A 12,438-nucleotide genomic window follows, 5' to 3' on the forward strand; every position below is an offset into this window, starting at 1 on the left:
CCCACCCCCGCTGCCCAGGTGTGGCGCCACCGCGGCCACCACGCTGCTGTTCCCCGCGGCGGACGGCACCACGCAGCTGCTGGCGGCCAACTGCGGCGACGCGCGCATTGTGCTGGTGCGCGGAGGCCAGGCGGTGCAGCTGAGCGAGGTGAGGGAGGGGGTTGGAGCGAGGGGGAGGAGGGGGAGGGAGGAGGGGGAGGAGGGGGGGAGGAGGGAGGAAGGAGGCAGCGGGGGAAGAGGAGCGAAGGGAAGGAGGCAACGGGGAGGACTATCGCCGTTGAAGGAGGCAGCGGGGGTTGGTTAGTATCAGTTAGTGGGGGCTGGAGGGGGGGCTAACAATGTGCCTGGGGAGGGAGGTAAGGGAAGGAGTGCACGGAAAGGGAGGGAACGGAAGGCGTGCTCTGATAGGGTCTAGGCAAGGTGACGGAGGGAATGCGAGCGATGTAAGGGGTGTTATACAATCATGGTTTCCAGACCTTCAGTTGAAGCCGCGTCGATCGATGCCTAATGAAGGCGAGTGCAACCTCCCCCCCCCCACCGCATGAACAGCTACCCCCCGTTCCGGCGACTTCTTGAATAGTCATGAGTGTAACCCCCCATGCCTCACACGCACACGCAGGACCACGTGCCCGACCGTGAGGCGGAGCGCCGCCGCATCGAGTCCATGAACCCCAACCCCAAGCTGCCGCTGGTGAGAGGGGAAGGGATGGGGGGCTGTTTTTTTGGGGGGGGGTTCGCTTGGCTTGGTTTCCTCCCCTCATGCCTCACACACATACACACACATATTACAGCACGCACATACACACACGCACGCACACATCACACATCACACGCCTCTCCACCTCCACTTCCGCCTTTGATACGCACCGTTCGACTGAATGGCCAACCTCCTGCAGGTGCGCTATGTGGGCGGCACGTGGCGTGTGGGCGGCCTGCTGGCGCTCAGCCGCGCGTTCGGGGACGCATACCTCAAGGTGGGTGGGTGGAGGGGAGTTGCGGAGCGGAGGTGGGGGAAGGGAGCCAGCGTGTAGATGTTCGAGGCCGTGTGAGGGTAGGGGGCAGGGGAGGAGTTGAGGAGGGGGGAGGCAGGAGCGATGCTGATGGTGTGCGAGGGGCATGAGGATGGGGCACATGGGTGGGTAGGGGTGGGGGACAGCAGGTAGCTTAGAGCTGGAGTCCCCAAAGCCCCGGCGGTGTGGGTGTGTGTATGTGTGGGGGCGGGGTAGCTTCCCATAGGGCTAAGGAAGTCGAGTGCGGCAGTGCAGAGCCATCGTACGGGGCTTTCATCCATCTGTTCGAATACACAACCTCCACCTCCACCTCGCCGCCTCCCTCCACCTCGCCTGCCCCCACATTCCCATCTTTCACTCCTCCCCCCCACAGAGCAGCCTGCAGTTTGAGGGCATGCCCGCCGGTAGCGACGGCTACAGCTCCGGTTTCGGCGTCATTGCGGAGCCCTACACACAACTCACGCCGCTCACAGGTGGGTCGGGAGGGTTTGGGCGGGTGTGGGAGTGGGGTGCACTATGAGTGGGGTTGCGAGGGGTTGTGAGGTTGGGGACTTGGGGGGGGGGCAGGTTTGTGGCACAGGGCTGCGGCAGGTGTGTGGGCGGTGACTCTGCTGACGGTTGCGTGGTTGGGCGTGTGTATGGCTTCGCCTGACCCAGTAACGAGGGAAGGCTCAGGAGCGGCCCCTGAGGGTGGGCCCGGCTCAACCTTCATGTACTTCCACCCTGTGACTACAAAACCCGGCCGCCCACCCGAACTCGCCCCCTCCCTCCCTCCCCCTCCATCCCTATACGGCTGCAGTTCTCCTTGTAGCGCGACTACTTCCTAACGGGATTCGTTCAACGTTAACCCCCTCCCCCCTCCTGGCTACGCCCTGTCGTCTTGTTTAACATGCATGGAACGCCCCCCCCTCCACCCCTCTCCCACCCCCTCCGCCCCTCCCCGCAGCCGAGGACAGCTGGCTGGTGGTGGCCAGTGACGGGCTGTACGCGGAGGAGGAGCGCGGCGGCGGAGGCGGCCTGGACAACGGTGGGTGCGGGGTGTGTGTGTGTGTCGTGGGTGGGAAGAGGGTGAGGAGAGGGTGGGAAGAGGGTGGAAGGGTGGGAAGAGGGTGGAAGGGTGGGAAGAGAGTGGGTTAGCTTTCACCATTCCCAGTGGGGTTGGATGCCAATACAGAGAGACCAAACCCAGATGCGGAGCGTGGAGCCAGCCAACAGCCACCAGCTACAGCGAGCCGGAGCCCAGCGGATGGGCGGGGCCGTGGGACGAGCTCTGATGCCGTTTGGGCGATGTGGGGCCGGGGCTGCAGCCGGCGTGTGTGGTGTTTTGCTGCGAGGGCAGAGCTACGGTCGCGTGGCCACGCTCGCTCAGCTCCTTACTACTTGGTTCGACATCGTCCCCTCCCCTCCGCCCTCTACATGCGACTAAATCACTCAGTGCTTTCCACACTCCTCCTCACCCTCTCTCAACACCACCCCTCCTCCCTCCCCACAGCCGGCCTGGTGGAGTTGCTGTCCTCGGTGCCCGCCGGCGCCGACCTCAACAAGGTGGCCCAGACCCTGGCCAGCACCGCCGTCACGGTGAGCGGGCGGCGGGGGGTGGTTAATTCTGAACCAATCCCTTAAGGAAACAGTTGAGCGGGGCGGGGGTGGTGGTTAGCCGTTGATCCGAAGAAGGGAGGGATTATCTCACGTGGGTATGAAGTGCCGATGAACAACAGTTGGAACAGTGGGGGCAACAACTGGCGGGGGTGGGGAGATTGTGCTGGTCACACGAGGGACGTGCGGACGCAGCTCTCGAGCCAGCGGTCGCGCACATGGGAAGGGGTTGCGGGGGAGCGGGTGGGGCAGGGCGGGTGTGGCAGGCGCAGGAGCGGCAGGGATGCGAAGGAGGGGTGAGGCGGAGTCATCATCATATCAACCACTTCTACACTGGCAACCCGCACGCGCAATCCCCCTCGCTCGCCTTCACGCTGCAACATCTCGCACCTCACCCACCACCCCTCCCGTCCGCGCCTGCCGTACCACTATGCCTAGCTACAACTCGACTTCTTAGTTGAGCTTGAATGCAACCCTCCTCTTATTTGGCTTGGTTTGATTACTTCGGAGTGGTATTTACAACCTCCCCTCCCCGCCCCTCCCCACCCCCTCAACTGATTATGAATGTAACCCCCTCCCCACCCCGCCCCTCCCCTCCCCTTCCCTCCCCCTCCCCCGCACGCAGCTGGGCTCCACGGACGACGTGACGCTGGTGGTGATGCGACTGGGCACCGCCTAGGCCGCACGCCGGCAGGCACACAGGCGGCTGAGTCCCTAGGCGGCGGAGTCCTAGGCGGCGGAGTCTAGGTAAAAGGTTTGTTGCAGGCGAACGGGTTGGAAGGGCAGATGTTGGTAGAGTGTGCCGATTGGAGGCTCCGAGGCAGGTGGCTGTCGCAGCCGCTCGACAGGGGCGCACGGGACTTGGGTGAGCAGAGTGCCTGACAGGATTGCTTTTGCGCACAGCAGCAGTGTGAGCGAGTAGCGAGGAGAAGAAGTAAGAAAGGAAAGAGGGCGCAGGTCCGACCCTGTACTGAGTGTTATTAGCAGGTGCGAGACGATCGTGCTTTTGCATGAGGTTTTGAATGGAAGGAAATAAGACGGTTGGTCAGTTGCTTTGCGTGTGCGCGTTGTGCCGCATTCCGGCGGCTTGGTCTGGAGGGGCTTGTGAAGCCGTATGGTATAAGGGTGCTCTGCAAATGATTTTGATTGTGTTGACCGATGGGGTGAGGTGAGGGTTGGTTACGTTTGGCGATTGGTGTGGCTGTGCCTGTATGCTCGGGCGTTTTGCTTTGCGTTGGCCGGTTGCGTGTGTCAAACCCTGTGGAGTCCCCGGTTCAGAACTGATTATAACGAGAGCGCACAGGCGCGTGTAGGCTGCACATGCGTTGAAAGGAGCATTGAGCGTTCGGGAAAAGCGACGACGCAGGATGGTGGTCGGGGATGGTGGGCAGGGATACGCTCGTGCTGACAGGATGCAGGCGACGTAAAGCTAGGTACACACATACGGGCAAGTAGCATTGCGCTGTCAAGCTGTCGGCATGCAGAAAGCGAGAGCATGCGTCCGAGTGTATACCCTTGTAAACCAAATTCAATACGCGTGTCTGGCCCAGAGCGCATGCCCCATTCGTCACGGCAAGGCCGCAAGTTCTTGCAGGCAACACGGCCCCACCTGAGGTTTGGCCCAATACGCCATGACCGTGATCTCACATTCTCACAACCCATCAAGTCAGTCCCTATAGCCTGTCGTAATTGACAAGTGTCAGCTGCACAAGACAGGAAGGCCCAGCAAAACATACAACGTTGGCCATTCAGCCCACTTCCCTGATGCAAATCAAACACACACAGCCCACTTGCCCACGCAAGCACACGTATTCCGCCAGCCTCCGCAAATACCGTACACACGGTCCAGTGCATCGCCTCCTCCCCGCACCCACATGCCCTCCAGCCAAGCGCACCTAGCTCCTCGGGCTCTCGGCCTGCCAGCCACATGCAACCTCCACCCCTCCTCTCACCCTCCCGCCCTCTGCGTGCTGCGGCGCCTGCCCAGCACGTCAGCCAGGCCGCGTGTAGGCGGCTGTGGATGTGTAGTTCACTTGCGGACCCACCACCACCGCCGCCACCTGAAACGCCTCCAGCAGCCAGCCGCAGCCACCGCCGCCACCGCCGCCGCTGCCGCTGCCGCCGCCGCCGCTCCCGCAGCTGCAGCCGTCCGGACCCTCACCGGAGGCCTCCAGCCGTCGCAGCGTGAAGGCGTGCGTGATGGTGTGCAGGTCCTGGTCGCAGATGTGGCTACCCACCGCCACTGCCCGCCACCTGCTGCTGCCTGCCCTACCGCCACCTCTACTACCTCCGCCACCTCCGCCACCTCCGCCACCTGCGCCACCGCCATCGCGACTTCCGCTGGTACTACCGCTAACAGCCGAGTTGGCTGTGACTCTCCCTTCCTCCGCATGCTGCTGCCGCGGCTCCTGCCCCGGCGTCCCTGCCGCCGTGAGCACATACTGATTTGGGTGCTCCTGTGCCCGCGCAGGCCCTGGCTCAGGTCCGACCACAGGCTCTGGTCCTGCCACTGGCTCCGGTCCTGCCACTGGCTCTGGTGGCGCCGTGAAGCTGAGTGTGTGGAAGTGGTAGTCACGCGCGCCGCCGGCCGCTGCGAAATACACATCCAGCTGATAGGCCTGTGATGAGCCCTGTTGCGGGTGCTGGTGGTGCCGGCTCTCTAGCTGGTAGGCCGCCTGTGCGCCGCGCGGCGCTCCTTCCGTCGCGGCGCCCGGTCCTGCTGCTGCTGCTGCCGCCACTGCTGCTACTGCCATGTCGTCTGCTCCGGGTCTGGTTGTCAGCGCGTAGACGTACTGCCGCCGCACTTTGAACCTGCCGCCGGCATCCGTCGTGAAGTGCCCCTGCTCGCTGTAGTGCCAGTCGCCTGGTTCTGCTACTGCCGCTTCTGGTGCTGCTGCTGCTACTGCCGCTGCTGCTGCTGCTGCTGCTGGTGGCGGCAACGCCTGGCTTGCGGCTGACGGCTGCGTCGCCACGCCGCCAGGAGTGCCAGATGCGGCCGCGGCGGCCGTGGCGCTGGCAGCGCTACTGTGATTGCTGCTTCCTACACGGATCTTGTAGTCACCGCCGCCGCTGCGACCACCGCCACTGCTGCTGCTGCTGCTGCTGTCCGTAAGCGCACTGCTGCTGCAGGCAGGCCGCGCGAAGACAGCGGTCCCCAGCACCTCCCCAGAGGGCTCGGAGGGCAACGCCGACTGGATGCGGCGGCGGAGGCGCCACTCGCCCTGCAGCCCCGCAAACACAACCGCGGGCAGCTGCGGCTGTAGCAGCGGCTGAAGCAACAGCGCCGGTGCCTCGCCTCCGGCTACTGCCGCTGCCGGCACACGCGGTGCTACTGCCGCGTCCGCCTGCCGCCTGTTTGATGCCAAGCTAGCCAGCGACCCCGCCAAGGATGAGCACGAGTGGGGGCCCCATGGCGCCCTTGAGGCGCCTTGAGCGCCCACCGAGGCGCCGTGGCGGGCGCGGCGGCCGGGGGTGCGCCGTGGCTGCGGATGCGTGGCGTCGCGGCGAGCAGTTGCTCGCGATGGTGATGTGAGCATCGGCCGGGCCGCTGCACACGTACGAAAGCTCGGTCGCGGTGCGCTGCTGAGACTGCTGTTGTGGCGGCCGGCTGGCGGAGTGGACGGCGGAGCGGACGGCCCGGTAGTCGCTGCAGGGCCCAGCAGCGGTATGCAAGCTAGCGACACATGCTGATTGTTGTTACACAGTATGTGCGCGTCGCTGGTGGCAATGCTTGAAAGGCACAGGTTAGCGCAAATGCAGTGATCGCTTTTATGCCATCTCCTGGGGTCTATAGCACGCGCATAGAAGGCTATAATCGCTGATGAGCGATATATATTTTGTTGGGCGTGTGGTTTGATAAGTAGGCCAGCATGCTAGCTAGCATGTCATGCACCGTTGCCCCATGGCCCCGACTCTCCCCGCCGTCCCTCGGCTGCTCTGGGGCCTTTCTTCTGGGAGCCTTCTTGGGTATCCTTGGGCGACAGTTTCAGACGGGCGCTGGGCGCTGAGGCACTGGAGCGCTGGGGCGCGGGCGCTGAGGCGCGGCGCCCTGCGGCGCCCACCCTCGCCCACATGCCCGGCGCGCCACTACCCGCCCAGGCAGCTTGTCCCTGCCTCCCTGGCCTGTAGCTTTGACAATTTGCAAACTTGCAGCCGATGACGCCGCCAGCAGTCACGTCCCAGAATGCTGCATCCAAACATGCCTCCAAGCGGCGCGTTGCTATCAGCGTAGTACGGCCAGGGCGGGCCAGGGCGACGCGCCGCTGCCGTGGTGCCTCTCAAAGCGCGAGGAGCTCCATGGCTCGTCCGGTTGGCAGGAAGACGCATATGCGCCCCTGCGTGCTTGCACGCTCGGGTGGTCGTCTCTTGTAACGCAACAATCATATGCGCCAACGGGTGCGCGGCGGGTGCCTGACAGCACGTGTGCCCAGGCCTGCAACGCGGATGTTGCACCCTGCTATGCGCGACCCACCTAATGCCTCTTGTTGGGCACGCGGAGAAGAGCAGGTGAAGATGTGAGGTCCCGGGCCGGGCTGGGGGCTGGGGGAACGGCATATGGAAAGCGGGGGGTATTGTGCACGCAGGCACGGCGTGGCGCGCCGCAGGTTGTTCCGCAGAGGCCGGCCTGCCGGCCCCTGGTCGGCAGGCCACCTCGCTGCAAAAGTTTCGGAGTTGCATACTATTTAATGAAATCTAGAGAGCGCTATTGCGCGAGCTGGAGAGCGCCCACGGCGCCACAAGGGCGTGGACTTTCGGAATGGGGGGCGCCGGCCCCATTGTGGCCAACGTAAAATTCCGCGAGTTAGCAACAGTGCCCGCTTTACTGACCCGACGTGCACTGTTTCGTCACGTCGTTATTGAATTCTATTAAGTGGTTTAACCGTAGGTAGCAGCCATGCTTCTCAAGGGCATTACAACCCCGATGCTGGGGCAGCAGCGCCCCACTCGCGGCCAGCTGCACGTCGTGAACGTGGCTACGCCCTCCAAGAATCCCTCCTCTCGCCTGGCGAAGCGCAGCAAGGTGGAGATTATTAAGGAGAAGAGCGACTACCTGCGGCACCCACTCATGGAGGAGCTGGTTAACGACGCCACCTTCATCACCGAGGACTCGGTGCAGCTCATGAAGTTCCACGGCTCGTACCAGCAGGACCACCGCGAGAAGCGCGCGTTTGGTCAGGGCAAGGCTTACTGCTTTATGATGCGCACGCGTCAGCCCGCTGGTGTCGTGCCCAACCGCCTGTACCTGGTGATGGACGACCTGGCCGATCAGGTACGTGATTGGGGCGGATGCACCCGCCGCTGTGAAATTGTTGCCGAGAGTGCGTGTAAGCCGCCGGAGCGAGAACTGGGATTTGCGAGGCCGTCGCCAGCACATCACGACCACACGTTTGCATACATGCAATTGAACTGGGGTTGCTAAGCGACTGGGCGCCTGGCGGGGTCAAACGGCATGCGCAACACTTCAATCAGGCGACGCGGCTGTTGCTCGGGCTTCAAGCATGGATGGATACAGGGGCAGTACGCGCACCGTCACGGAACCGCGTGTCGCGTTCGGGTCGCCCTCAACGCTTTCGAGCCCGACTCGGGTCGGTACCAACGTGGCCCCCCGTGGCGCGTTTCGTGTCAGCAGGCCTGCAGGACGGCCAGCGTCTGGGTTGGCCACTTGTTAGCGGCAATCGGGGGTTGGGCCGGGGAGAGCAGACCCGCCGCCTTGTGGCCTCGAGTGCCCGCAGGCGGCGCAGGGGTTTTGGCACGCACACGGGCCGGCCTGCACGTGTCGTGCCCCGGCCTGGCCGCAGCAGCCCACGACCCGGCGAGCCGGCCACCTAGCCGCGCGCCGCCGTGTCGTGGTGTCCCCACCCCAGCCATGGGTGTAGCGGCAACAGCAGTAATAGTAGCAGTAGCAGTAGTTATGGCAGCAGCGCCGTCAGGGGCAAAGCCGCGGACGCTGTGCACAGCCACGCATATGCATAGTAACCTGGATACCCAGGAGCGAGGGGCGGGGTCGCCGGGCGTAGGTTATACACCGGAAGACCCTCCCGCCTCCCGCCTGGCGCCGCTTCCCGCAAGGAGCCACGCGCCTCGCCTGGAAAGCCATGCCCTCCTGCCCGCACCTCCCGCCCTGCCGCCCCACCGCCGCCCACCACTGCCCCACACATGCGCACCAACCCTCCCTCCCCTCCCCTGCCCCATCCCCTCTCCCTCCCCCGCCCCCTCCTTCCCTCCCTCCCTCCCCTTCCGCAGTACGGCAACGGCACGCTGCGCCTGACTACGCGCCAGGCCTACCAGCTGCACGGCGTGCTGAAGAAGGACCTCAAGACGGTGTTCAGCTCCGTCATCAAGAACATGGGATCCACCCTGGCCGCCTGCGGCGACGTCAACCGCAACGTTATGGGCCCCTCCGCGCCCTTCACCAACCGGTGAGAGCACCGCACACCGATGAGCCGCCGGCCGCCCGGCGAGGCGGGGCGGGGGTTGGGCTGTGGGCCGCTACGGGGTGCGGGTTGTGGGGCTGCGTTAGGTGCTGGACGAGGGAGGGAGGGAGGGGAGCAGGCGGGTGCGGCCGCGGCTGGGGGCCGCGTGGGGGGGGGGGGGCGCAGGGGCGCAGGCGGCTTGTGTCAGTCTCCCCTTGCCTTCGCCACACTAGGCAGCGTGCCAGACCTGGCGGCGAAAGTACTGGCAACACACTCAGCGCCCTGACGTCCTGCCTTCCTTACCTCCTCCCCTGCCACTCCCACTCCCTCTCCCTCCACACACGCGCAGCCCCGACTACGTGGCCGCCCAGAAGGCCGCCAACGACATCGCCGACCTGCTGACGCCGCAGTCGGGCGCCTACTACGACGTGTGGCTGGACGGCGAGAAGTTCATGTCGGCTTACAAGGAGGTGAGGGGGGGAGAGCGGGATACTGGATTGCGGGGGATGGGAGGCGGAGGGTTGTTGGGTTTGGGGAGCGGGGTAGGGATGTGAGGCAGAGGGGGAGAGGCGCAGCCTGGCAGGGGCACAGCGTAGCGGGTGTGAAGTGATGTGCGGAGAGCGGGTGGCATTGGCTGGTTGGCTGTGGGGGCGTTTGAAGGAGGGAGCTGGGCCTGGCGTTGGTGGCGACACACGGGCAGTGGTGGTGCTGGCAGGAGGTCGGAGGCGTGGAAAGGGCGTGTCAGGGTCGGGGACAAAGACAGGGTTACGAAGGGGCGGAGAGCATTAGGGATTAGTGTCCCTGCACACGGCCATGTAGCGGGAGTTTGTTTGTGTAGCTCGCAGGCTGGCCGCCCTCCCAGCCTGTGTAACGGGTTTCTGTTGCCCAACGTTGTTAACCATTTGGCTAATCATGAATGTAACCCCCCTTGCTTCGCTCTCTCCTTTCCTCCTCCCTCAGGACCCCAAGGTGACCGCCGACCGTGCCTACAACGGCTTCGGCACCAACTTTGAGAACAGCCCCGAGCCTATCTACGGCGCGCAGGTGTGTTTTGAGAAGGGGGAAGCGACACGCGCCGGTGTGGGGGCGTCGATGCCGAAGAGCAGGGCTATCGACAGCAGCCAACCCACCAGGGGCGCAAGCACGATGGATGGAGCAAGCTGACAAGCACAACCCCGTCTGTTTCCCCTTCCTCGTCACGAAACGCCATTAACACTCTTTATGATGTTTGCTATTCACCTATTCGCGTCTGCATCATATCGCCTGTTATCTCCTCACCGCCGCGCCTGTTGTCCGCTCGCAGTTCCTGCCCCGCAAGTTCAAGGTGGCCACCACGGTGCCGGGCGACAACAGCGTGGACCTGTTCACCCAGGACCTGGGCGTGGTGGTCATCATGGACGAGAGCGGTGAGGAGGAGGGAGGGAGGGAGGGAGGGAGGAGGAGGAGGATTGGGGAGGAGGAGGAGGAGGATGGGGTTGCGAGAAGAAGGGGTTGTAAAGGGGTGGGTGTTGGGGGTTTGGAGAGCGGTGTTGGGGGAGCGGGTGTAGGAATGTGGGGGGTGGGTGGGTGTGGGATGTAGATCCAACACGAAGCCAAGACACAGCAGGGGTTACGTGCCCAAGCCCAGCAGAACTGGGAGGGTAGGCGGGTGCGGGATGGCGAGGCGGCGACAGCGCGCCGGAATCGACATAGGGGTGCGGCGGGTGCTTGCTGCGTCTGTGCTCCCCAGCTGCAGCCTGGAGGCACAGCCCTGGCAGCCCTCCCCCCAACCCGTCTGACCCCCCAACCCCCAAACCCCAAACCCCCGCCCCTCTCTTCAGGCAAGGAGGTCAAGGGCTACAACCTGACGGTGGGCGGCGGCATGGGCCGCACACACCGCGACGATGAGACCTTCCCGCGTCTGGCTGACCCGCTGGGGTGAGGCGCCGCGGGGTGTGGTGTGATGTGGTGTGGTGTAGGGTAGGGGAGAGGGGGACTGCAAGGTTTAGAATGAACATTGGGAACAGGATGCAAGCAGGGCAATCTGGGGACAGCAAGTAATGTCTTAAGGGGTTGCAGGAGGGAGGGAGGGAGGGAGGGAGGGTGGAATGAGGAATGGGGAATGGGTGCTGCTGGAGGTGGAGGTGGAGGAAGGACGGAGGAGGGTTGGGGTGGAATGGTGCCGCAGGAGAAAGGAATGGGCAGCAATGCGTGTGAAAGCCGCGGGAGCGCGCGCGCGAGCTCTACGCCTCCTCCTCCTTGGCTCTGTGTCTTGCAGATCCCCTGCCCACCTTCCGACCTGCCTAACCCTCATGAATGTACCATTGCTCCTGGCTACGCCATCTCGTCTTATTTAAGATGCATGGACCCCCCCCCCATCCCCCCATCCAAAAATTCATGAATGTAACCCCCATCCAATCTCCCGCGCGCGCAGCTACGTGGACAAGGACGACCTGTTCCACGCCGTCAAGGCGGTTGTTGCGGTTCAGCGCGACTACGGCCGCCGCGACAACCGCAAGCAGGCGCGCCTCAAGTACCTGGTGCACGAGTGGGGCATTGAGCGCTTCCGGTGAGGCACACGGGCAGGGGAGGAGGGGAGGAGGGAGAGGGAGAGGGGAGACGGGGAAGGGTTGAGGGAGGGAGAGGGGAGGGGAGGGAGAGAGAGGGGAGACGGGGAAGGGTTGAGGGAGGGAGAGGGGAGGGGAGAGATGGGGAGGGACATGCATGTCATTGGCACTGGGGATGGGACATGGGTGAAGGGACTCAGCGAGGCGCATGGCGGCGCAGGGGAGGTGCACGGAACTGCGCGAGAGGCGTGGGGGGAGGCGGGCATTGGGCGGGGTAGGAGGGGGGCGGAGAGGGCGTGGATGGCGCAGCGACAACGATGCTGCAAAGCTGAGCGCTGTGTCGGAGGGATGCCAGCTGCAGTACCGTTTGGACGTATGGGGGACGGTGTCAGGGAGGACGCCGGGAGGCGGAGCTGGGGCAGGGAAGGCATGGGGCGATAGGGGACCCAAAGGAACACGCGAGCAGCAAGCAAGGAGCAGCAGCAGTGGCCCGGTACGACGCTCGGGACCGGGCCGTCACACCGCTTCTGCTGCGACATCCTGTCCACGTCATCGTGCCCTGTGTACCATGTCATGCTGAACCCCCTCTTCCTCCCAAACACCAAACCCACCCCCACGTCTACGACTTCATTTCGTAAAATTAATGCACGTAACCCCACGTCTACCACTTCTTAACCAATGATAATTATGCATGTAACCCCACCGACTCCTCGCAGCGCCGTGACCGAGCAGTACCTGGGCAAGAAGTTTCAGGAGTTCAAGCCGCTGCCGGCGTGGGAGTACAAGGACTACCTGGGCTGGGGCGAGCAGGGCGACGGCAAGCTGTTCTACGGCATCTACGTGCAGGTGGGCGGGGTGGGGAAGGAGGCGGCA

General features: G+C 64.3%; 3 protein-coding genes across 3 annotated transcripts in view; 2 read left to right on the forward strand and 1 right to left on the reverse strand.

The window, feature by feature from the left end:
• CHLRE_08g365632v5 (uncharacterized protein) overlaps positions 1-4,139 on the forward strand; it is a 5,528-nt gene extending 1,389 nt beyond the window's left edge. The window contains exons 4-10 of the mRNA XM_043064921.1: positions 19-148; positions 620-691; positions 897-974; positions 1,384-1,483; positions 1,957-2,037; positions 2,503-2,588; positions 3,232-4,139. Coding sequence (XP_042921922.1) covers positions 19-148; positions 620-691; positions 897-974; positions 1,384-1,483; positions 1,957-2,037; positions 2,503-2,588; positions 3,232-3,285 — 601 coding nt within the window. The 3' untranslated portion in view covers positions 3,286-4,139. The remainder of the gene's footprint in view (positions 1-18; positions 149-619; positions 692-896; positions 975-1,383; positions 1,484-1,956; positions 2,038-2,502; positions 2,589-3,231) is intronic.
• Positions 4,140-4,165: 26 nt separating this feature from the next.
• CHLRE_08g365664v5 (uncharacterized protein) lies at positions 4,166-6,571 on the reverse strand. The gene has a single exon (XM_043064922.1). The coding sequence runs from the start codon at positions 6,140-6,142 to the stop codon at positions 4,598-4,600; it is 1,545 nt and encodes a 514-aa protein (XP_042921923.1). The 5' UTR covers positions 6,143-6,571; the 3' UTR covers positions 4,166-4,597.
• An 857-nt stretch (positions 6,572-7,428) lies between these two features.
• Positions 7,429-12,438, forward strand: part of CHLRE_08g365692v5 (uncharacterized protein) — a 7,954-nt gene continuing 2,944 nt past the window's right edge. The window contains exons 1-8 of the mRNA XM_043064923.1: positions 7,429-7,875; positions 8,850-9,025; positions 9,369-9,489; positions 9,980-10,063; positions 10,323-10,425; positions 10,840-10,936; positions 11,433-11,567; positions 12,282-12,411. Of these exons, the coding sequence (XP_042921924.1) occupies positions 7,501-7,875; positions 8,850-9,025; positions 9,369-9,489; positions 9,980-10,063; positions 10,323-10,425; positions 10,840-10,936; positions 11,433-11,567; positions 12,282-12,411 (1,221 nt within the window). The 5' untranslated portion in view covers positions 7,429-7,500. The remainder of the gene's footprint in view (positions 7,876-8,849; positions 9,026-9,368; positions 9,490-9,979; positions 10,064-10,322; positions 10,426-10,839; positions 10,937-11,432; positions 11,568-12,281; positions 12,412-12,438) is intronic.

The sequence above is a fragment of the Chlamydomonas reinhardtii genome, chromosome 8, assembly GCF_000002595.2.
Source record: "Chlamydomonas reinhardtii strain CC-503 cw92 mt+ chromosome 8, whole genome shotgun sequence".
NCBI classification, from domain to species: Eukaryota; Viridiplantae; Chlorophyta; class Chlorophyceae; order Chlamydomonadales; family Chlamydomonadaceae; genus Chlamydomonas; species Chlamydomonas reinhardtii.

Bases quoted from the DNA above. Each gene is read 5' to 3' on its own strand.
- CHLRE_08g365664v5 (XM_043064922.1), bottom strand. From the start codon at position 6,142: ATGCTCACATCACCATCGCGAGCAACTGCTCGCCGCGACGCCACGCAT.